At 37.5% G+C, this 21,151-nt stretch overlaps 4 protein-coding genes across 5 annotated transcripts; 3 read left to right on the top strand and 1 right to left on the bottom strand.

The window, feature by feature from the left end:
* Positions 1–327: 327 nt before the first annotated feature.
* LOC113670703 (visual pigment-like receptor peropsin) lies at positions 328–3,210 on the top strand. Its single transcript, XM_027186880.2, has 2 exons — positions 328–440; positions 1,308–3,210. Exon 2 carries the CDS (start codon positions 1,454–1,456, stop codon positions 2,357–2,359), a length of 906 nt encoding a protein of 301 aa, XP_027042681.2. The 5' UTR covers positions 328–440; positions 1,308–1,453; the 3' UTR covers positions 2,360–3,210.
* A 998-nt stretch (positions 3,211–4,208) lies between these two features.
* On the top strand, positions 4,209–10,308 carry LOC113670685 (cysteine-rich hydrophobic domain-containing protein 2). Its single transcript, XM_027186862.2, has 6 exons — positions 4,209–4,424; positions 4,565–4,619; positions 6,508–6,663; positions 7,850–7,906; positions 8,179–8,238; positions 8,490–10,308. Exons 1-6 carry the CDS (start codon positions 4,297–4,299, stop codon positions 8,538–8,540), a joined length of 507 nt encoding a protein of 168 aa, XP_027042663.1. The 5' UTR covers positions 4,209–4,296; the 3' UTR covers positions 8,541–10,308.
* Positions 10,309–11,359: 1,051 nt separating this feature from the next.
* On the top strand, positions 11,360–15,310 carry LOC113670696 (histone PARylation factor 1). Its single transcript, XM_027186872.2, has 6 exons — positions 11,360–11,569; positions 11,998–12,123; positions 12,688–12,877; positions 13,457–13,555; positions 13,780–14,018; positions 14,263–15,310. Exons 1-6 carry the CDS (start codon positions 11,389–11,391, stop codon positions 14,565–14,567), a joined length of 1,140 nt encoding a protein of 379 aa, XP_027042673.2. The 5' UTR covers positions 11,360–11,388; the 3' UTR covers positions 14,568–15,310.
* A 1,652-nt stretch (positions 15,311–16,962) lies between these two features.
* On the bottom strand, positions 16,963–20,864 carry LOC113670656 (uncharacterized). Of its 2 annotated transcripts, none has more exons than XM_089192396.1 (2): positions 20,113–20,864; positions 16,963–18,155 (listed from the first exon to the last, which is right to left on the bottom strand). In XM_089192396.1, the coding sequence occupies exons 1-2, from the start codon at positions 20,495–20,497 to the stop codon at positions 17,860–17,862; spliced, it is 681 nt and encodes a 226-aa protein (XP_089048522.1). In that variant the 5' UTR covers positions 20,498–20,864; the 3' UTR covers positions 16,963–17,859. The 2 variants fall into 2 exon arrangements, with proteins under 2 accessions (XP_089048522.1, XP_027042631.2); XM_027186830.2 differs by having other exon boundaries at positions 16,963–18,158; positions 20,113–20,846.
* Between the last annotated feature and the right edge of the window lie 287 nt (positions 20,865–21,151).

The raw sequence follows: 21,151 nt of genomic DNA, 5'->3' as shown, positions 1-21,151 counted from the left end.
AAGATAAGAAATGATCCTCTTCTTTGGTAAACAGTGATATCACAAAGTTTTCCGTATGTAACGGCTGCCGATTGATTCGCTTAATGATCTGGAAAAGTTTCGATGTTAGTGTAAATTGGGAATAATACATTTACGAACCTTTCAATTTATTCAATTGGTACACCTTTCATGTAAAAATTATCGCGTGTCGAATAAAAAATTTACTTGTAATAAATTGGAAAACGATTTTAATGACACGTGCTTTCATTTTTAAACTCAAGATTAAAACTTCAGAAGAATAAAAACAAAATCGAGAGCCACCAGCAATATACCTGTCCCCTGAGCTCTGTTACGATTTTTAAATCAGCGACCGTGACATTTCCATTCTTTGAAGCGGAGTATCAGCTGGAACCAATGAATCGGAACGGAAAACTTGAAATCCTGTCGTTCGGCCACGTGAGGTATTTAGACAATTTCATATTTCTCGAGCGTATTCCTTTATTAAATAACCCTAGAACCACGTCAAGAGAGCTTTTCTCCAGCCTTTTAGCTTTTATTATTTAACGCAGTGCCGGTTAAATTCAAAGACAAAAGATTTAAATGTCTCGGCTTATGAATAATTGTCACATCAAAAAAACACGTGCTTTGCTAAGGCACACACATGTTTCCTCAGTTTGTTTATTGTTCAGGGCATTGTCTCGCCGTTGCTCAGTTGTTAGCTGTTCATTCAAGCGAGGATACACGAAAAGGCGCTGCAAAGCTACTTTTAACGCAAATAAAAGACTTCTAAAAGACAAGTCGCACAGAGGCTCAATCAAAAGAGAGGGCAAAAGCGGGCTTCTATAAAGCTAACAATATCAGATCTAGGTTTCAAAACAAGATCATTAATCGAGTTATTCATAGTCCCACAGCAACGGCCATGCTCCGAGCATATATGCTGTTTTCCCGCGAAACATGAAATCCCCTGTATTTCTAGCCAATCACAACTAGGAAAAGAAAGTGAACCACCTGCCAGCCAATAAGAAGGCAGAATTCACAACACCTTAACAGGTGGACTATAGAGAAAATTTGGTCATAAATTTAACATTACTTTTTGCTCACAAACAGGTCCCTAAGTGATAAAAAAGTCTTTTGTAATATTTCTGTCAAAAAAACTCTTTGTTGGGAGCAAATTAATGCCAAATAGCCATTTTTGTCTTTTGGTTAAGCCATTTCTACGAAGCTTAAGCGGATCTCGTACTCGAAAGCAGATTTCTTGTGAGGCACCAATTTTCAAACCTGTGTCTTTTCCTGGATGATTTGAAAAGACTGTAACATTGTTTACGCAGAGACAGCAGCCACTAAATTGGCCTTAATCTGCGGAAAGTACGCAACACTACGGCAGTGAACTGGCCACAACAGCTGCTCCGTGGCTCGCCGGAGAGAAATAATTCGCACAACTTGAGGTTTACCGAACAGATCGCTTCATAAGAAAATGGGTTATGGTGGTGAAATTGGATTTAGCATGGAAATCACTTCATATTCTCCCGTCGCGTCCGTGATAGCAGTTTACTGTCTCATGACTATTGGAATAAATATTTTCGTCTGTTACTACATCTACCGCAAGAGGTGTCTTCGCACTTCATGTACAGCACTGATCGTGGCGAATCTGGCTGCGGTAGACGTTTTGGTCTCGATCAAAGATTTGCCTCTCTTGATCTCCGTGAGCACGACCGGAAGGTGGTATTTCGAGGAACACTGGTGCCGGAGTTATGGTCTCACCAATGTCATATACATTATCGTGGCGATTTCGACATTGGTTACCATTACGACTGAACAATATTTCCGATTGACCGAGTCACAGAAATCCCAGGGAAATTCCTCTCGCTCTCTACCACTCGGTTACATCATTGCACACACAACACTTTCATACTCGCTCTCCTTGTTGTGGAGCAAGTATGTTTTCATCAGTAGAAAGGCCTTTTGCGAGGTCGATTGGCCGCCTTCCGGGTTAGGATTCACTCTCATTACATCTTGCATCTTCCTCATCCCAGTCTCTCTTTTGATCTACAACTTCTTCGGAAATGACTCCGAAGACGACAAGAACTCGAGCGAAAAGGCGAAGCTAGTCAAGTTGGAGAGCGGAGAAAACGAGGAAAGCGACGAAGATAAGGCTCATAGTCGCCTGCAGCTCGCCATTTGCACTTTCCTGGTCACGTGGTCTCCGTACGTGATTGAGAGTTTTGTCACGTACTCGTCTGCGGTCCCAAACATTGTTGGAGTCGTGTGCGCCTTTATTCCGATTGTAACCACGACTCTAATCCCACTGTGGTACATTAAGTGGAGACGAAAAGCTGACAAAGTGCAATTATTTTCTTCATGCCACATCCAAAATTGTTAGATCTTGCTTAAATGCTTGAGAATGACACGCTAAGTTTTCTGATTCTTTCGATCTCTATAATTGTTTCCTGGTCGCTATCATAATTTGAAATTTGAAGGAACAAATATTAATTGGGAGTTTGTACAGACTGTAAGGCATCGTCTACACGCCTGATGTTTACTTTATCCTCGGGAAAAAAAGTTGTTCATTGATGAAATTCCGTCAATATCAAAGCCATTTCGCAAAATGTCTATCACTACGGTTGTACATTTGCCTCACTGGCCATCTTGCGACAAGTTTTTCGAATAGTTTTAGCCGTGAGTGGCTTAAGATTGAATTAATTTTGAGAATTAACTTCAGTGAAATTGAAAAAGAGTTAATTTTATCGAAGCATTATTCTTTGAGATAACTAATTAATAACTATTGGCGGATTGGTTTCGAATTTATTTTTCTTGTAAATAACTAAACAAATTTGATTATTTTATTTCGGATATACCATATATATTTTGGGCTAGAAACTTGCCAGGTTCCATATGATTTTATTTTCTCAGATCACAAAATTTATGGCGAATTCTCTTATATTTTCTCTCGAATCTTGTAGCTATTTTCCTCGACCGTAACCCTCATTATTGCTTATGAAATCTTCCGTTAGGATAATTACAACATAACCAAGAGAATAAAATTAATTCTTTTCTCTTAAACAGAACCAATATTTTCTTTCAACTTACAATGGTCAGACAAACGTCACTACCAATTACAAACTCTTTTTTGTTCACAAGCGTTGAACGGAAATACAGCGTCACGTTGATAGAAAAGTGATCTATTAAGTTTGCAAAAGAAAATACATTAAAAAGTAATTAATTATTGGTTGAGTTGGTTGCAAAATTTTATTCTTAACAGATGGTGTAGAGCCGCCCAATAGCCTGATTGGTTAGCGTTATCGAACTGCCAGACTCCCTGCCAGACCTTAACTCTCTCTCATTTTAAAATTTTCTTGAGCTGAAGATCAGCTGTCGGGTAATGAAAATTCTTCTGAATCGACTCTCAGTCTACAACTAGGAAGGAATGCCGCAATTAAAACTGCCCCTTTAATGAAGGTAACATATTGTGACAAAAGCAAAAATGACAATTTTTTGAGTCAGTTTTTGCCCCGTGAGTGGCTGAAGTTATCGCCGGTATTTAACTGTTCCAGAAGAGGGGTTCAACTACATTTTGAACATCTTTACTCTACGAATGTTCAGTCAGTCGCCGCCAAAACACCCATTATTTTTCTCAAAACACCCATTATTTTTCTCAGTATTTGGACGGCCCGTTTGATTCTGCCATAGCCATGCGAGCAAATAAATGGTTTCGGATACGCAAACGCTTTTGATTTTCTGCATCGTGTCAAAAGCGGTTTCGTAACATCTAATAGCGTCACCACTCATAATAATAGCGAAGAATTAACCCTTCTCTGACTTTTTCGCCCGTGGCTTTCTATGGACAACTTTTTTCTGTAGTTTTTGCTGTGCAAAGTGATTTCAGTATTTACCCAACACATGCTTAGGAGGAAAGTGTTTTTGAATGAAAACTATTCGTTAAATGAAGTTGATTCCCGTTCACTCGAACTTGAAGGGACATGAAAAAAGGTCACTAAATTACCGGAAATAATGGAACGACGGGAAAGGAGAAAAAATAAACGGAAGCTAAATGAAGAAAAAAGCCGATTCAAGGTTGTGGAAGTTTGACTTACCAAGGATAGAAATTATACATAATAACATACAACAGAAACCCAGGGAAATTATTTAGCCCGCGAGATTACGAGTAAAGAATTTATCAGAACTCTGTGACCGAACTGTTACCCAGCTTACCTCGTCTTTCAATCCCAGCGCTCTTTGCAGGCTGTAGTAAATATCCCTTCACTTCCGATTTTCTTTTTCCAAGCGGTGTCTTTTTTTCGCGGAAAAACATCGCAGTGAATGGCGAACTTTGACGCTATCTTTGATGAGAATCTTCAAGAAGATGAACAAAGTTCGCGTGTTTCTGACGAAAATGTCCAGGTGACACTAGAGCCGGTTGTTATTCGCGGAGTAGGACACATGACAGTGTAAGCTTTATTTACGGTTAATTTTACGTGCCGTCCAGAGTTCGAAGTTCTGCCATTGAGAAGATGCCTGGCAGTCTCCTAAAAAACTAGCAACATTTGTTATACAAGGAAATCATTACCTTTTCCTTCTGTCCTTTTAGGTTCGGGCTCAATAGCAAGTTTGATGTGGAATTTCAACAAGCCCTTAGTGCCAAGGTGAGGTAGTTGTTTCGGTAGAGTGGCTGGATTGAATCACGCGCACTCAGTCGTTTTATGGGGGTCTTTAATAACAACGTTAATATCCTTTCCGGTGACTATTTCATCTAGTTATGGTTTTTATATCACTGCTGGCTACATAAATTACTGATATACCAAGTTTTACGACTTTTGCTCGTCTAAAAATCTTAAAAATAATTGTAATAATTCGAACAATCGTACGTGTGCTTCCATTGTTGCGTGTGTGTTTCACTTTATCGCCGTTTACCGTTTGTCTGAGTAATTGTGGCGACTGGAGTCGTGATCTTCCTTCATTTAAAGCAGCAACCAAGATGACTGTTTCTTCTGCTTTTCTCGCGCTCTATCAACGTGTACAAAGAACGCCATCGCAGATGAGAATAACGTGCTGAGTGGATATTTCGCTTTGCTGTACTTTGAGTTTTTTCTCATAATGGGGTCAATCAATGAACAACACTCGCAGGAATTTATCTCCTCCATCTGGCTTTTGTAGCTCAAGTCTTGGAAGTAATCACCTTGCTATTTATGATTTGACCGAGGATGTAAAACCCATTTCTCTCTCGTTTCCTCGCAATTGGGCATGAAAGGTTCATCTGTGCAATTAAATAAAACCTATCAAGGAACATTGTTGTTTGCTATGATAATGTTTACTAAATTTTGCGGTGATTAGTGGTGTTGTTAACTCTTAAGGACAAAGGACTTAAATATAAAGCAGTATATATTCATATATTGTTGAAAACATCGATTTTACCTTGTTGGAAGTGGATCATTGTTTTAGATCAATTTATGATAAATTTTTCAATGTTAGCATATTTAATGCAGTTTAAAGGTTGCCAAGAAACTTTTTAACTCACACATTTTCAGTCATGAAAATATGACAAGTACACAGCAAATGTCTGTTACTTATTAATACAAGTTTATGGTTTTGTGAAATGGTAAATACTTGTTAAATACCTCAGACCTTCGGATTCTGTGCTCTGATGCTCTACCACTGAGCCACAGAGACTCTATGGTAAACGATTTCATATGACACACATCCTGCATACCATTAGGATCAATTATGTATATAGCGTCATGTTTGTAAATAGAATGAGAGAGATGCTTTGTAAAGATATAGAGAAAGATGGTTTTTGTCTTGTGATGAGCGTGGTACAAAGAAAAAATTCTGAGTCCCCATGAGGAATTGCACCTCAGACCTTCAGATTCCTTGCTCTGATGCTCTACCACTGATCCACAGAGACTCTATGGTGAATGAGGTCTATTACAAAGTTCATATGACACACATCCTGCATACGGCTGGGATCAGCAATGAGCATTGGAGTCCAGAATCCAAAGGCCTGAGGTTCGATTCCTCATGGGGACTCAGAATTGTTTCTTTGTCTACTGGTACCTTTCAAATGACTCATTCAAGGCTTTATCTTGAAATAAGATTTATTTAATTTATTGCATGATCACAAGTGATCAATCTCAAGTAAGGAGTGGTTAATGTGAGTCCAACTTTCAATCACACTGTGGCAAAATCAACTGAAAAAAAAAGGGTCGCACATGAGATGCAGCTGAGTGTGTCAGTGATGTTGTTACAAAATTTTGATGTCCTCTGTGATCTATTACTTAACAGACCCTTATCAACCTGCAATCTGTTCCTACCAAATAAATAATAAGTAACAGCCAATCAATGTGTGTTTCATTCAGCTTCATATTAATGTGAGAAAGAACATTTGATTTGTATGTGATACTGAGACCATTGAACTTCTTTCCCTGGAAGTGGCTGGTCATAGCAGTAGGGGTACTTGAAAAAGAAAAAGAAAAATAAAACCCTGAGGCTTTTACCAACATAATCCAATGTTTGTCTTACATGTCTTACATGCAGGTAGCCCCAGAAGAGTACAAAGCGACTGTCACAAGAGTTAATAGAGTGCTTAGTAAGACAATGCCTGTCAATGTCCGCTGGTTACTCTGTGGATGCATATGCTGCTGCTGTACCTTGGGAATGTCCATGTGGCCTGTGGTTTGTCTCAATAAAAGAGTAAGTGGACCCAGAAGAAGTAAACTTCAGAACATGTAGTTGAAGGTCCTATCTAAAAGATAACCATGTTGCTTAATCTAATCCACATAAACTGCAGTTGGTACAAAATTTTGGTGCCAGAGCTATATTAGATTTAAGGAAGTTTAACTGTATCTCTAAGGGACAGAGATCTCTTAGATGGTTAGATGTGACGGAAAAGGTTATGTTTAATGAGTTAATTTCAGCATTCAAATGTATAAATGGCCTAGCTCTAGATTATTTAGGTAAATATTTTGATAAAGGTTCAGCAGTTCACAACAAGAACACAAGGGTATGTAGCAATTATGTGGTCCCCTAATGTAGATTGTCAATGGGACAAAGGGCATTTTACTTTTGGGGTCCAAGGGAATGGAATGGGCTAGCCTTTTCACTAAAGAAATTAATAGTTTTATGAAGATACTTTTTAATAATATGTTTTGTACAAAATAATTTTGAATATATTTTGAATAACTTTGAATATATTTTTAATTTAATTAAATTACTGTAAATAAGCTTTCTTAATTACCAGTGTATGGTAATAGTTAACATTGTGATTGAAAAACCCAGTTGAAGGGAGTTTCAATCAAGTATGTATGTAGGTATGAATGTAATTATGAGACTGAGTATTAAGAACTTAGCAGCAGCAACAACTTTTCAGCCAGTCAGGATTGGGATGAACATGCTAATAGCACCAGGATAAGGGTTCAAAAAGTCTGAACCCTCAACTACTGGCTTCTCAGAAATGACTCATTCAAGGCTTAAACATGAAATAAGATTTACCTTATTTATTATATGATCAAAAGTGACCAATCTCAATTAAGGAGTCTTTTGTGAGTCCAACCGTCTATCACACTGTGGCAAGTTTACTATGTCAACAAATTCTCTGAATTTCTCTGTCATACTTGACATAATATGAATATGATAATAATTGCCTCTCAGAACTCAGATTATGACATCTATTCAGGCCATAAAAAAGCCTTTCCCTGACACCCAACAAGAATCCCCTTCAGAATTACCAGCACTTGGAAAGTTGTATTACATGTAGTATACATAATTGACTGATACTCTGTTATTAAGTTAAATATGTATTTGTTGTTACAAGTAATTCCAGTGATTTGAAGTGACTTCTGCTCTTATTGATACTTGATCAATCTTTTCTTTGTTGCAGACAAGACATTCAATAAATAAGGTGTTAGATGCTGAAAATAATCACTTGTATCATAAGGTATGTCTTTCAAGGGAGTTTTGAAGTTTCTGTATTTCAGATCAGGCTTTTTATTTTTGAAGAGTTGTAAAAATCTCCTATGTTTTGCAAACACTTTCCGAGACTGATTAATTTTTATGTAGATGTCTCATGAAAAGCAATGGTTGAATGAAAAATAGATTATGTTTGGTGGTAATGTGGATAGTATTTACATTTATACCAAATGAAGTAGGTGTTTTCTTAATTCTGAGTGAATAAATCCCACTGACAGTCAGAATTTATTTCCTCCACAGCTTGGGCTTCACTGGCGATTAAATAAACAGCGATGCAATTCCAGTAACATGATGGAATATGTGAGTGTTTGCATTGGGCAATTGTTTCTATTTCTTGCTATGAACATGATTTTAAATCTTTGACTAGCATCATCAGTACCAGTGGGTTTATGCAGTTGTTTATTTTTTTGTTGTTGTCCTTCAAGTCTGTCTGGAAGATTCTCCACCAAAAGCTGACCAAACTCTTTGTGTGTGTTGGTTCCTTTTGGTACTTTATTTCTTTCTTATCTTTCTTTGAAGATGAATATGAAAATTTCGTATTTACACCCTAGGTACTGCTGGTCGAGTTCTTACCAAAGGAGCAAATTTTACGACCTGACTGATGACTCCAGAATGTTTCACCTTCCTGATATAATTCTAGAATTGTATATTTCATAAGATAATTTGTAATCTGTAATATACACTGTTGTAAATTGCAAATTTATGATAAATTTATCAATAATAATTGAAAGTCTTTAGTTTTCTGATGAACTGCTTAGTTAACTCAGGATCCATACAATCCTGTAGTTAACTTATAAGTTTAATTTTAATTCCTGGTTGATCATGCAGTCTCAGTCTAAATGACTTTATTTTTATATGAAAGACAAATTAAAAAAAGTTCTTTATTCATGTATTTACATATATGTCCATAAGTTATAACCAATTCCTATTTTTTATCCAATGATTTATCCTTGAGTTTTGAAGAGAGACAGAGAGGAGTTATTGCAGGATCTCTTGCAGGATCTCTTGTTGTGCATGCCTATTCAGCCATGTAAGTCAACCAGGTTAGAGGGGAAGAGCTTTTAAATCTTCAGGTCACACAAAGCAAAGGGGAAGAAATTGACCATATTTCTACTGCCAATAACAGAACAACTTGATCTCATTGATTTACCAATTAAAATGTGACTACCCAAAAAATATTGGGTAGCCCTGGTATAGCTCATTGCCTTGTTTGAAGAGATTTTAGCTATTTTATGTAAATAACTAGTAAAGCCCAGAAAACTGTCTTGAATATGGATTCCTGCTTTTTCCAATAGAGAGGACAATATCACAGGAGGTAGTACTAGGGTTATCATAGCTTATATCAGTATGTAAGTGATCAATGATCCAACTGTTGCTTGTGAGGAATATAAATTAATTTTCAGCCTCTATTAAGAATGAATTTAGAGATATTTTTAAGTGATATTGTTTAAGGTTTTAAGTCATGTGAGGGTTGAGCTGTAATGGCCCTGTAGAAGGAGTTTGTATAATATTAATGTTTATCTTAACGCCAATAGGTTAGAGAATCCAAATTCTTTGCACACAATAGAAGCTTTACGTATTTATTTATGCAATCTGTTGTTTCTATTGCCTTGGAGTTCCAAGTTTGAGGTATTTCCTCTTGAGCTATTTTAAGTTGAGTTTCACTGGTAATTTGGAATTGCAATGGTTTTGCTTTGCCTCACTCTTTGATTGGTTTAAAAAATGTTTGCCACCCTCCCACCAATCTAGGAAGCCATTTGCAACTTGGTCACTTGCAGTTTTCTTTCTTTTAGGCGGTTTGCTTGTGTTTGCTTTGACCTCTTATCAGCTCTTGTGATGTTTACCTTTGGTTTTAGTGACTGTTGCGATTACTCTTGTCATAGTTTATTGAACTCAACTGAAAATATGTTCGATTTTATGTTTTGGCTAGATTTTTATGTTGGTCAGTTGGTCATGGTTGTTCAAGAGCTGGGCAGTGTCTTGTAACTGATAATTCACAATCCAGGAAATTATTTCCTACCTTTTGAACAACTGACTGTTGTACTGGTTTTGCCATTATTTTCTTTTCCTTCAAACTAAAGTTATTTCACTTCAGGCAATTGTTGTAACAGGCAATTGTTGTAACAATCCTATCTTTGCTCTGTGTTTTTCCCAGTTGATTTGCACATGCTGGCATGTGTATCTTTGGTGCTGGCACCATTAATTTCAAAGGAAGAGTTATGCTAATTTATTTTTTATTGATTAGGTTTTTACATTGGTTGAGTTATAAGTACTAAGTTGGTAAGGTGAGGGTTATATGTGCAGTTTATTAGTTACTGGGTAGTAAAGCGTTGTTGTTATATTGGTGTCAATAAAGTGGAGGAAAATTGATGTGTTTCTATTTGTTTTTGTGTTTTTTTCTTTTTTCATTTTGGTATTAATCAGTCACCTCTTTATTAAACTGATCAAACAAGTTAATTGTAAATGAAGTTTTTTTTACCCCGGCTAAGACTTACCGTAATGATTTGATTTAGCGCCTAGGGAGGTTATCAACGTTTGGTTCCTAATTAACGAAACGGGGCGCTTCTTTCTAATTTGCGAAACAGCAGAATGTGCGAAATAAAGCTTTGATGTTTATTTGAAAAGAATCAATTGGACTGGAAAACTGAGTTGTTGTACTAGTATCCTACCTGGCCAGATCGACCCGCTAAACAATCTTCACACAGCTTTTAAGACAATGTTATTCGTTTGAAGGAACTGTGCATATACGTGGCTATAAAAACCGAGAGACTGAGACCACTGTTTTTGAAGTAGGGCTTTGAAAAATAACAGGAAGATGAACTACGGTTGATCTCAATTTACATGTACTCTAGCAGTGCCAGCACCGAAACAGAATAGGGGTGTTTATTAGAATAAGAGGTGCTTATTAGAATGAGAGTGCTAACTCAACACGGACGCTTTTTAGAATAGGGGCGCCTATTAACAAAAATCAGATTCGATGAGGGCGCTTATTGGAGAGGGGGTGCTTTGTGGAAGGAGAGCGCTTGGTCGAATCATTAGGGCAACGAATGTTTCATTCTTCTGGCGAGGTACACCAGTTGTAGACGTTCTCCCTTTTTTTGGCTTTGTTTTCTTTAGTATATCTACATATTAACCCTTTGACTCCTAAGATCTGTCCCCGGATGTTTGGAGGTTTGATAGCGTCAACCACAAGATAACTCTATCCAGTGGATAGCGCAGTACTCTTGGTTATCACTTATTTGTTGGAGAGCGATTTATTCATTGGATAGTGTTATTCTGTCTCTATGCAACTTGGTCTTGGGAGTGTTAATTCTCCCCTCTAGCTGTTACACGTTTTCTTTTAAATTAGTTATGAAAATTTGGCGTCAGATCAAGAAAACAACTTCTACCCGACAAGTGTTAGCATGCTCATTACGCAGGCAGACACTCCAGTGGACTGGGTAAACGCTAATGCTAAGTAAACATTCCTGGGAACGAGCATCTTGGCGCCAAGTTCCCGCCAACTTGCTGCTGTGTTTCAACATGGCGGACGAAGCTCGCTCTCCGGCCAAAAAGCGAAGGAAAACCGAGAAGAGAATCTTAGATCGGGACAAGAAGATTGAAGAACAAGAGCAGTCGGCTAAGGCAACAAGTAAAATGATTTATTATAGCAATGCCTAAATTATTTGTTTCGAGATCAGGTATTATGGAAATGAAATGCTCGAAGTATAAAAGTTACTTAATTAGGCTTAGGCTTAATTAAATTGCAGTTAATAGAATTTGAATTGAAGTCTGATGTTTTTAACTTTTCGAAACTTTCCACCATCTTTAAAAGTTATCCTTCAAATTTATACTCTTTCAAATCTTTCCGAGAGAAAGAAATCTAATCAAACTCGATGCAATTGCAGCTGTTTATACGATACTGTTAAGTAGGTGACATTTAGCAAGCGCCCTGCGAAAGGTAATCAGCTTGAAAATTGTATTTCCACAATTTACATCGGTGAGTGACCTCATCAACCTTATTCTAAAGCGTTAGGATTAGATCTTAACTGACGAGATGAAGCTTTATTTTTTTTCCAGACAAAGAGGAGACAAACGTCTCAAATGTCAAAGACAAACTGAGAGAAGCACTCAAAGTTGACCTTCCTCAAGACTTCTTTGATTTTTGGGAGTTTTGCAAGACCATCAAAAGCGATAATCCATGTGGTAAAATTTGTTAACTCTTATGCTTAAGATTTTAGCATACTTTCTCCTTAATTAGGGCTATATACTTTTCTGTCTGTTAGTTCAGAGAATTTGTTGCCAGCCAGATAATTTTCTTCATCCTCCTCATCTCTTACTAGAGAATATGTTGAATTTTTTAGAGAGAAATTGGAACTTTGATTATATGAAGGAGTGAAGAGGTTTTCTACAATCAGCTGTCAAAAATTAATTGCTTTCCTTTCTTCCTGCTTATCATTTTGTTCTTAACCCTTTCACTCCCACAAGTGACCAAGACAGAATTTCTCCTTACAATATCAATACAATATCAAGCAGATAGGTGATGAGAATAGAGAAGAATATCAATTATGTGATTATTAGTTGATCTAATACCAAATTCTCTGAACTAACATCATAAGAATTGTATGGCAGATAGTAAGGAGAATTACTAATTAGATCTTGGGAGTGAAAGGGTTAATGACAGAAAATGAACACCACGCTTAGGGTGGATCAATTTGCAGAATCCACCAACAGGACTCTAGATATTTATTTTGTTCTCTTCATCTGTAGGGGCATTAAGTGATTCTCTCGGCTTAAAGCTGGTTGGTCCATATGATATATTATCTGGATCATTTGATGACATCAGTGAGTCAGACATCACATCATATCACCTCCATTGGAGATATTACTATGATCCACCAGAATTCTTAACTGTCCTAAAAGGGGATGATAAAACAGGATATCATGTGGGTTATTACAGGTAAGATCTGTGAACAAAATTATCAACAAGAACATTTAAATGAGCAATGCTGTAAAGTTTTGTGTCTTTATTACTGACCCAGGAAATAAACTTTTACAAGAAATAAATATTCAAATGTTGATATTCTGTAGTACAGAACAGGAGAAACACAATTTATAGAGGATAGTAAAGATTGGCTACCTTAAGTTAACTCAGATTACAATTGGCAAATGTGAATCATTTACAATATACCACTTTGTTGTGAGTTTGAACACTGTTCTTGTGCAGGCCTGTAAGAGCACAACAGAATGGAAACAGAACATTAAATTATTAATAGCTATATTGATAACAGAACAGTCAGGTCAAAGGCCTATATTCCTTCAGAATACAATGCACTAAGTGTAGTAACTGAGTAAATATATATGGGTCAATGCCTCTAGTAATTAAAACATAAGACAAAAGAGTTTGGCAAGGGAAAAGAGACTTGGAGTTAGTGCCGTGATGAAAAATTTACCATTACCAGACATATTTTAATCAATTAATTTCCTTGTGTATCAGTTATACAGTCATTGACCATAACCAGCTCTTGTTGTTTCTCAGAGATGACCCTAAGAGTCCTCCTGTGTTTGTAGCCTCTAACCAGGCTGAGAAGACTTGTGAGTTCACAGTGCTAGGAGAAAACCTTTTCGCTGCAGTCAGGTAAATAAAATTAACTGTTGGCTAAGGAGATGGTCACCTCCTCAACAGTTGTTTTCAGTTAAATTATTGCCCTCCCACCCCTAGACACTTTCCAGTCCAGGAAGCACATGATAGCACTCAAGTTTAGGATTAATTTTAATGCACAAGGATTAATTTCAATACTCTTATTATATTAACTGCCATCTGACGATGCCTGTCTGTTCTTCTCTGACATTGCGTTGTAGCAAGTTTCTTAGCGATTTTATGAAGATGTCCAGTGCTAAATCCAAACAAAAGTCACTGAAAGCTCTACAAGCTTCATTGACAGTGCAAGCAAAAAAGTTGAAATACAGCATTGAGATAGTAACACCTGCAATCAAAGCTAGGAACAAGAGGGTTGTTAGCAAGACTTTTCATAAAGCTGGGATTGTAGTCCCTGTGGATGCAAATGATGTTGGATATCGCCCTCTTACTGTGACTGATGGTGAGTTCTGGTGACCATTGCTTTGATCTAAGGAGTAACCCCATTCAAAACTTTCCATATGTAGTACACACTGAAATGTGCCTTTAATGATTCAGTGACTTTATGTAGCAACCTATGTGGGTTCAGATTAGTGGTTGGATTCTCAGGTCTTTGCTTATTTGATTTTCAGGCCAAAGCCAAAATTGCTTAAACCTGGTAACAATTTTCCCTCACTTTGCAATTGTCCTTAATTCTTGGCAAACAGGTGAACTGAAGAAAATTCTCAAGCGTATCACGGAAGGTAAAACTGAAAGAGAGAAAGAGCAAGGTTCGGAAGATCTCCAAGAAATCATGACTCTGGTACAGTTTGCGAATGACGAATGTGATTATGGCATGGGACTTGAGCTGGGACTAGACCTGTTCTGTTGTGGAAGCGAACGTTTTCACAACACCATCTTACAGCTGTTGCCTCTTGGGTACAGATTACTTGGCAGAGATGAGTTTGCGGAGATAGCAGAGATTCATGTCAAGAACCGAAACAGGGCTTCACTAACCCAACTTCCATCCTGATTGAATGAACTTTCATGTTTATCACGTTTCACGCATCTCACGCATTCTATTATGGAGTTCAGATGACAGCGAAAGAAACCTCGTTGCAACCATTTTAGTCATGTCTAGCATCTTAGATATAATCGCAAAACAGGCTCCGAAATATTTTTTTTTAACTTTCTAGCCAAGTGGCGATTAAATAGCTTTGTCTCAATCGATCGAATGGAACAATTTTGTTGCCAAAATGAATTCATAAACAGCTGAAAGCACAGAAAGAAATTTTGCCATAAACTTCGCGGGAGTTGGATACTTGCAGCGCGTGTAAAGGACTGGGACCTAACAGCCGGTTAGAGCATGCGCATTCCGCACATTTTAATGCCATTAAAACGGCGGCCAGTCGTGAATGATGAGAGGATATACGCCTTTGACAGAAATTAATTGCTATTGTGTCAGAGATACCATAATGAGCTAATCTTTGTAACCCGTATGAGGAGCTTAAAGCGGCGTCATTCAGGCTTATGTAGACGGAATGTTTGTGAAGATAAAGTAGAACTTTGGAAGACCGCGAGAAAAAGATAAATGCTTAAAACAAAGTAATGAATTTTTATGTGGTTGTGCTGTGATTTTCTCAAGTCTTGCCGCAAAAGTGTATGAATCTACAACAGTGTACCACGTCGATACATTTCAAGTTATGAATCAACCTGAGGACATGGTTTAATAAAGCCATAATCTCTTCAAATCCAAGAGAGGATTTTCGTCCAAAACCTTCGACTCTTAATTGAATTGTTAAGTTTGAGTTCCATAATACGATTTTCCTTATTTGCACGTGGATTGAAATAGCAGTCAAGGTGTGCCTAACAGTCCTTAAAACCTCCTGTATTTCGGAAAATCTATTTGTTTAAGTTTTTGTTTGTTTTTGTGCCCACTGGGGAAACGCCACCGGGCTTTTTAACGGTTATTTAAACAACATGGTCACTGATGATGTTGGCGAAAATTTCAACTGAATTAGCTGAAAAAAAAAAACAAAAACAAAAAAAAAAAACACCATTGGCTTGAGGAGGACTAATGATTTTGAAAGTGGGCCGAAAATTTGCATGAATTTTCAACGCCAGTTTTACAACAACCATCTTTTTGTCACTGTATCGCTAATTTTAATCCTTCACTTGATGTTTACGAGTCGCTTTTTTAACATTGGCAACCCAAAGTGAACTCCAGGAATGAAAAAAAGGAAGGTTTATATATGAAACAGGACCTTGATATCCGGTCGCGTCTTTCCGTCAAAACTACTCAATACATTTCCCCACGCCCTTGACACATCGTTAAATCTAGTTGAACTGTGTTTGTTTTACATATTTCACACCCTTGGAACTTCGATAAGCTGTCTTTGTTGTTATTGTTTTTTTTCTTTGTCAAATCAAAATGTCTTTCATCCGCTATTTCTTATTACAAAGAAGTTTTCATGCCATTGTTCCACTTCAAAATTACCCCGTTTTTCCATCTCGGATGACCATCCCACATCAGTCACTAAGAGGTGTCGCCTGTGACATCATATATCACTTTGTAACTCGACGGTTAAAAAAATTGTTTGAGAGTGGTGTCTAAGTAAGTAAACGGAAATGCCTCCTAATATTGTTGACTCGTGATATCCGGATGCAGGTTGAGTTTGATAATTTTTTCGTGTAATAAACTTTGACGCAAGTTTGGGTGTAGCTACCGAATAATTGATATTTAATTATCCACCTTCCTCTCTAAGCGTCATTATTTAGCCAGGTCAGACTTCAAGATTCTTCGGAATGGACTATTAGAAAATTTTCTTTTCTAATTTAGTTTCTCGTTAAGTGGCCGGGGTAAAGTTGCATTTCTTTCACACGAAAAGAAAATCGATGAATTTTGCATAAATATCCTCAGAATATAAAAATCCCTTTATATCAAACCCTTTCATCCCCAACTCTGATCACCAACTGCTTTCTCTTTTATGCAATGATTATAATTCACGTGATCACCGAGAAAATGTAGTTTTAATCAGTTGAAAAAATTTTAAGGTGCAATGTCTTCAGTGATTTAAAGTAAGCTCTTATAGATCGGGTGTAACAAAAAAGGAATGCTGTTATAAGCTTTCGTTTTTTTTTTCTTACAAAGTTTGTTTATTATTTCAATCGCAAGTGGACATTTTTTTTTCAAAGTAAATTGAATAAGACTTCACCGACAGATAGGTTGAAGGACAGACTGAGCAGGCACAAGAAGACCACCATGCGTATCATAAAAATATCACCATGGAATACTATACTGCAAAACGGACTTCAGTCTTTAACTCGGAACCAAACTGAATGTCTTCCAAAGAATTTAACACATGTTTCATTGAGGTCAAATTTTGAATATGGAGGTTAATATTTCCCACTGAAAGGATCTAGTGATAAGATTTAAAATAGTGTTTTATTTCTTTCTTGTAAACCTCTTTAACAACTGACTTTAAAAAGAGGAACTGAACTGAACTGAAACTCACAATGAAATAATAAGTTATAAATGATGACTGTTGATTTTACACCGGCCGAATGGATGAAAATTAAATTTGAGGTTTGAGGAGGCTGCATTGCGAAATACAAAATGAAACACCTTTCGTTAAATAGCTACAACGAAAAATATTGAGCCACTTTGAAAAAGGTAGGTTCCAAGACTAGAATACTTTAAAATGCATGGGAGGTATCTGTCGAGGTCTATCGTACCGAAATAAATTGAAACCATTTGCACATACTGAACCCTTAATTTAATAAGGGAAAGTCAAAATTTCTTATGTGATACAAATCAGACGTATAGCAACTGATCATGAAGAACTAATGACTTAGTATTCTTGTAAGTATATCCCACTGTGCGTTTGAATGAATCTCTCAGCTATTAAGCGTAGCTGTGACCCGCTTCTTGGTATAAACAACATCTCTCTCTCTGCTGCCGGAAAGGAAATCCGGCTGACGTGTTAAGTTGATTGTTTCTTAACAAGTTGGACGCAAAATATCGACAACACTTCAGAGGTTAATTGTACAAAATTCAAGGCAGAAACAAATTTAAGCAGGAGTATCCTGTACCTATCGATTGTAGATACGCGTGATGAAATTTTGAGGGAAATTTAGTAAGTTTCGTAATATTGTCGTCTGGTGAAATATTTACATGTGTTGGCGAATTTGTTTTGTCCTACAAAAATGACTGCAAACTTTTCAGTATACAACATCAAAATGTACAGTGTATATATAGGCAAATGCAACATCAACATCAAAAATTTCCAACCATTAAAAAAGATGTGCGTGGACATGTTACTAAGTCAATCATCCACCATGCTGTACAATCTTCGGATTTCATTGGGGCTTGTCTTTGTGCTTTCAAACGTGGTCTCGTTCTTTTTCATTTTCATTCTTCGGTTTTGGAACCATATCTTGATGTGTTTTTCCGAGAGACTTAAAGACTTGGCCAGCTCTATTCTTCGCGCGCGGGTTATGTATCGGCTAAATAGAAACTCTTTTTCCAACTCGACTTGCTGTCTTGTTGTGTACGCTGTTCTAGCTCGGGAGCGCACCGTGGCGGACGACCAAGATTCCCTTCCCCGACCTTTTGGTCTCTCTTCTGACGAAAATAACACAAAGATTTATGGTACTGTGTTAGTCTGGTGAATATGCCGCATCTAACCGGTATGACGTTTGGAAATGAACGATTCAGAAACAGCATTTCAAACCGTCTAAAAGCGTTTTCGAGTCTTCGTTTAAGTGTTCTTTGACCGAAGAAGATTACTGAACTTAAGTGCTATAAAGAATTAAATTTGCCTGACTAAGCTTATCCGTTCTGTTAAATGTTTGACGGATCGTAAATCAAAATGGATTAAAATACCATTTTTTACTAAAAAAAGTGCTTATTGCATTTAATTAACGGCTGGCATCTGTCCGCCGTCGGACCCAGCCTAAATTACTCGGGACAATGGCACTTAAAGTAAAATTCTAACCAAAATTGTTCACGCACAAACGCACCGAGGAGCCTGAACGTTAAAATTAAACAGCTCTTGCTCAGACACTGTGCTTTGATGGCACAATTTTTCGAATCATTTCCTAATTAAATTAAAAACTACGTTAGGTTTCCAACATACAATCTTTCGGCCATTTTGTGCTCTATCGTGATCTGCGATGATCTTCAGTATACTACGAGCTCAGAGCAAATATTTGGTTGAGTAATCCCCAGCTTTTACTTTCCTGGCTAGAAGATCAAGTCACAACGATCTATTAAAAAAGGAAATTAGCTATTCTACGGTTAATTTGATGCACAATCACAAAAACAGCGTAACTATGGATTAGCGAAGAGATCAGGGAATTGAAATAATGACACGGAAGGATTTTGTGGTCAGCCTGAGTTGTTTCCAGAGCTTGTGCTAACAAGCTAATTTCTGTATGAGATCAAACGTGTTACTGAAGCCCTTAGGTTGAAACCTCACCTCGAACATGAATGCGCGATTAACGCACATAAATCATTCCACAGAACATAGTCAGTGCAAAGTCACAGCTTCATGAATAGAGTTGGAATGTTTGCGATCTCCTTCGTCGCATGCGGGAAATTGGAACTTCATCAATAACTGAGTTTACAACCTGGTTTGTCACTGGTTTCGAAGTAATATAGTCTTGATAAATCAAACCATTTCATAGATCAAATTTAGTTGTTTTTCTCAAATGTGAAGTCTTCTTTGTGAATACATGGTCACTCCCAGACAGACCTGAATGACAAGTATAGAAATCGAGAAGGGGTTCTCGCTGATAGGACTGAAGTCAGAGCTCCAATTAGATTCCTTTTTTAGTTGTTTTACTTTGTCAACAAAATTTAATGACATTAGGAATTGAACGTTTAGCAAAATCGCTTAACGAAGTTTAAGTAAATAAAATTGTGCATGTGAATACGACGAGAAGATTCAAACACAGCGGAACTTCTGTAGAGTACTCACTCAACGACCTCAAAGAGCTCAATTTGGCTTTCTTGGATGCCCTTACTCGAAGAACGCAGAGAACGTTCCTATCTTCTTGGGCGGCCTTTTTAGTAATTACATTTTCAATAAATCGATTGTTAGCTGAGTAATGGTCAGTCCTGTTTTCTCTACAAAACATCTCTCTCAAGCTGAGGAGAAATCGCTCAACTGAATCACCGGGGAAGAAGTATTTACGTCGAAAAGACGTTCAATGCGTCATTTTAAGACCTTCGGCAAATGTTCAACGCGCGAAATTCCTACACCGGCATCACGAGTTTTAGTTATACTTTCGCGGATAAGAAGTACGGTAAGCGACTAAAGGCGTCAAAAACAATATTTCCGATCATTCTTATACCATGAAAACTTCAATGTAAGCTTAGTTGTCTTCTTTGACAAGATGATTCACATCACATTTTTGACGACAAGAGCAAAGGGCAATTCACGTAATTGTGAGATTCTTAAAAGTGCGAAGTTGAGCCTTGGGTGTAAATATAGCGTTAATTTGCGTGTGAAAAGTCAGCCGCTGGCTTATTTTTAAGTGAATGATAAGACGTGAGGGAAATATAAAAAACCCACCTGTAAAGGTAGTGAAACACTGGAGAGCATCTTCTCCGCAGGACGTCCGGCCCCTGTTTGGGTAGACCCTTGCACCAAAGGGTGGTAACGCTGAATTCAAGTCTTGTACTAAAGACTGAGAAACTGTTGGGAAGCCATTGCAGATCTCTGGAAGGAGAGGAATGTTCCAGTCCAACGGTACTTGCTCGGGAGCTTGTGTTTGGCGGTAGCGAAAGCATGGTGTAACGTGATAAGCTCCAGTGTTGTTGGTTTGCGCACTATTGTACGGCTGAAGTTGTGCTCTACTCCTTCCTGGCGCATGCTGCGAGTTCATCGGATAAGTGAATTCGAGACCGCTGCTGTTGAATCGATCCACGGTTTTTGTCATGTTGCATGTACTGTTCATGTCAAGGTTGACAATGTCTTCTTGAAGTGAAGTACGCCAAGTTTTTATTTGATTTCGTGAGCTCCATGGTCACGTGTCACACATTGTTATCCAATTACCTGAATCGCCTCAGACGTTAGAAATAATGATGTGATAATATTCTGTCAAGATTCTCTAGAAATTCCGACGGTAATAGAAGAAAACTCTAAAATAAACGTTCTTCCCGACTGAACCACCTAAGGCATTTGCTCAGTCTCAAAACATTCCCTATAACTTCATGTCATCAAGCTCTCATGAATCCTTCTTTTTTTTCCGGCTAAGGACGATAATCGCTGTGATTTGTTTACCGGTACAAGAGGATAAAAAAAGTTCATTAATTTTGGAATAACACCCACTTATGATATATCAGAGCATTTGTTTTATTTAACAGCAAGAGTGCAGTTTAGTTAAGGAGGCTTGTGCTAGCCTGAGGGAAACATTGCAAAAAAGAAGCAAAGTGACACTGGTCGCAAATTTTTGCGCCGCGCTACAAAGACCAGAAAATTTATAACGAAATCGTCTGACACAAGCTGATCTTAAAATTTTATAAATTTAGAAGAACAATTTTTCATTTATGGACATTTTTTTCAGTGTGGCGTCGAGCGTAACTCATCAAAACTCATTAATTATACCTTT

This window comes from Pocillopora damicornis, chromosome 13 (assembly GCF_964200805.1).
Source record: "Pocillopora damicornis chromosome 13, jaPocDami1.2, whole genome shotgun sequence".
In the NCBI taxonomy this organism is placed as follows: Eukaryota; Metazoa; Cnidaria; class Anthozoa; order Scleractinia; family Pocilloporidae; genus Pocillopora; species Pocillopora damicornis.
Note: the sequence above shows the minus strand (reverse complement) of the source record. Positions and strands in the feature narration are given on the sequence as shown.

What these genes read in the sequence shown, in the direction of transcription:
- LOC113670703 (XM_027186880.2), top strand. Translation starts at nt 1,454, where the DNA reads ATGGGTTATGGTGGTGAAATTGGATTTAGCATGGAAATCACTTCATAT.
- LOC113670685 (XM_027186862.2), top strand. Translation starts at nt 4,297, where the DNA reads ATGGCGAACTTTGACGCTATCTTTGATGAGAATCTTCAAGAAGATGAA. An exon ending in GGAGTAGGACACATGACAGT is followed by an intron (nt 4,425 to 4,564) that starts GTAAGCTTTATT and finishes CTGTCCTTTTAG; the next exon opens with GTTCGGGCTCAATAGCAAGT. An exon ending in CCAGTAACATGATGGAATAT is followed by an intron (nt 8,239 to 8,489) that starts GTGAGTGTTTGC and finishes TTTACACCCTAG; the next exon opens with GTACTGCTGGTCGAGTTCTT.
- LOC113670696 (XM_027186872.2), top strand. Translation starts at nt 11,389, where the DNA reads ATGCTAAGTAAACATTCCTGGGAACGAGCATCTTGGCGCCAAGTTCCC. An exon ending in CAAAAGCGATAATCCATGTG is followed by an intron (nt 12,124 to 12,687) that starts GTAAAATTTGTT and finishes CTTCATCTGTAG; the next exon opens with GGGCATTAAGTGATTCTCTC. An exon ending in AACCTTTTCGCTGCAGTCAG is followed by an intron (nt 13,556 to 13,779) that starts GTAAATAAAATT and finishes ATTGCGTTGTAG; the next exon opens with CAAGTTTCTTAGCGATTTTA.
- LOC113670656 (XM_027186830.2), bottom strand. Translation starts at nt 20,497, where the DNA reads ATGAACAGTACATGCAACATGACAAAAACCGTGGATCGATTCAACAGC. An exon ending in GTGTTTCACTACCTTTACAG is followed by an intron (nt 18,159 to 20,112) that starts GTGGGTTTTTTA and finishes TATTTTCGTCAG; the next exon opens with AAGAGAGACCAAAAGGTCGG.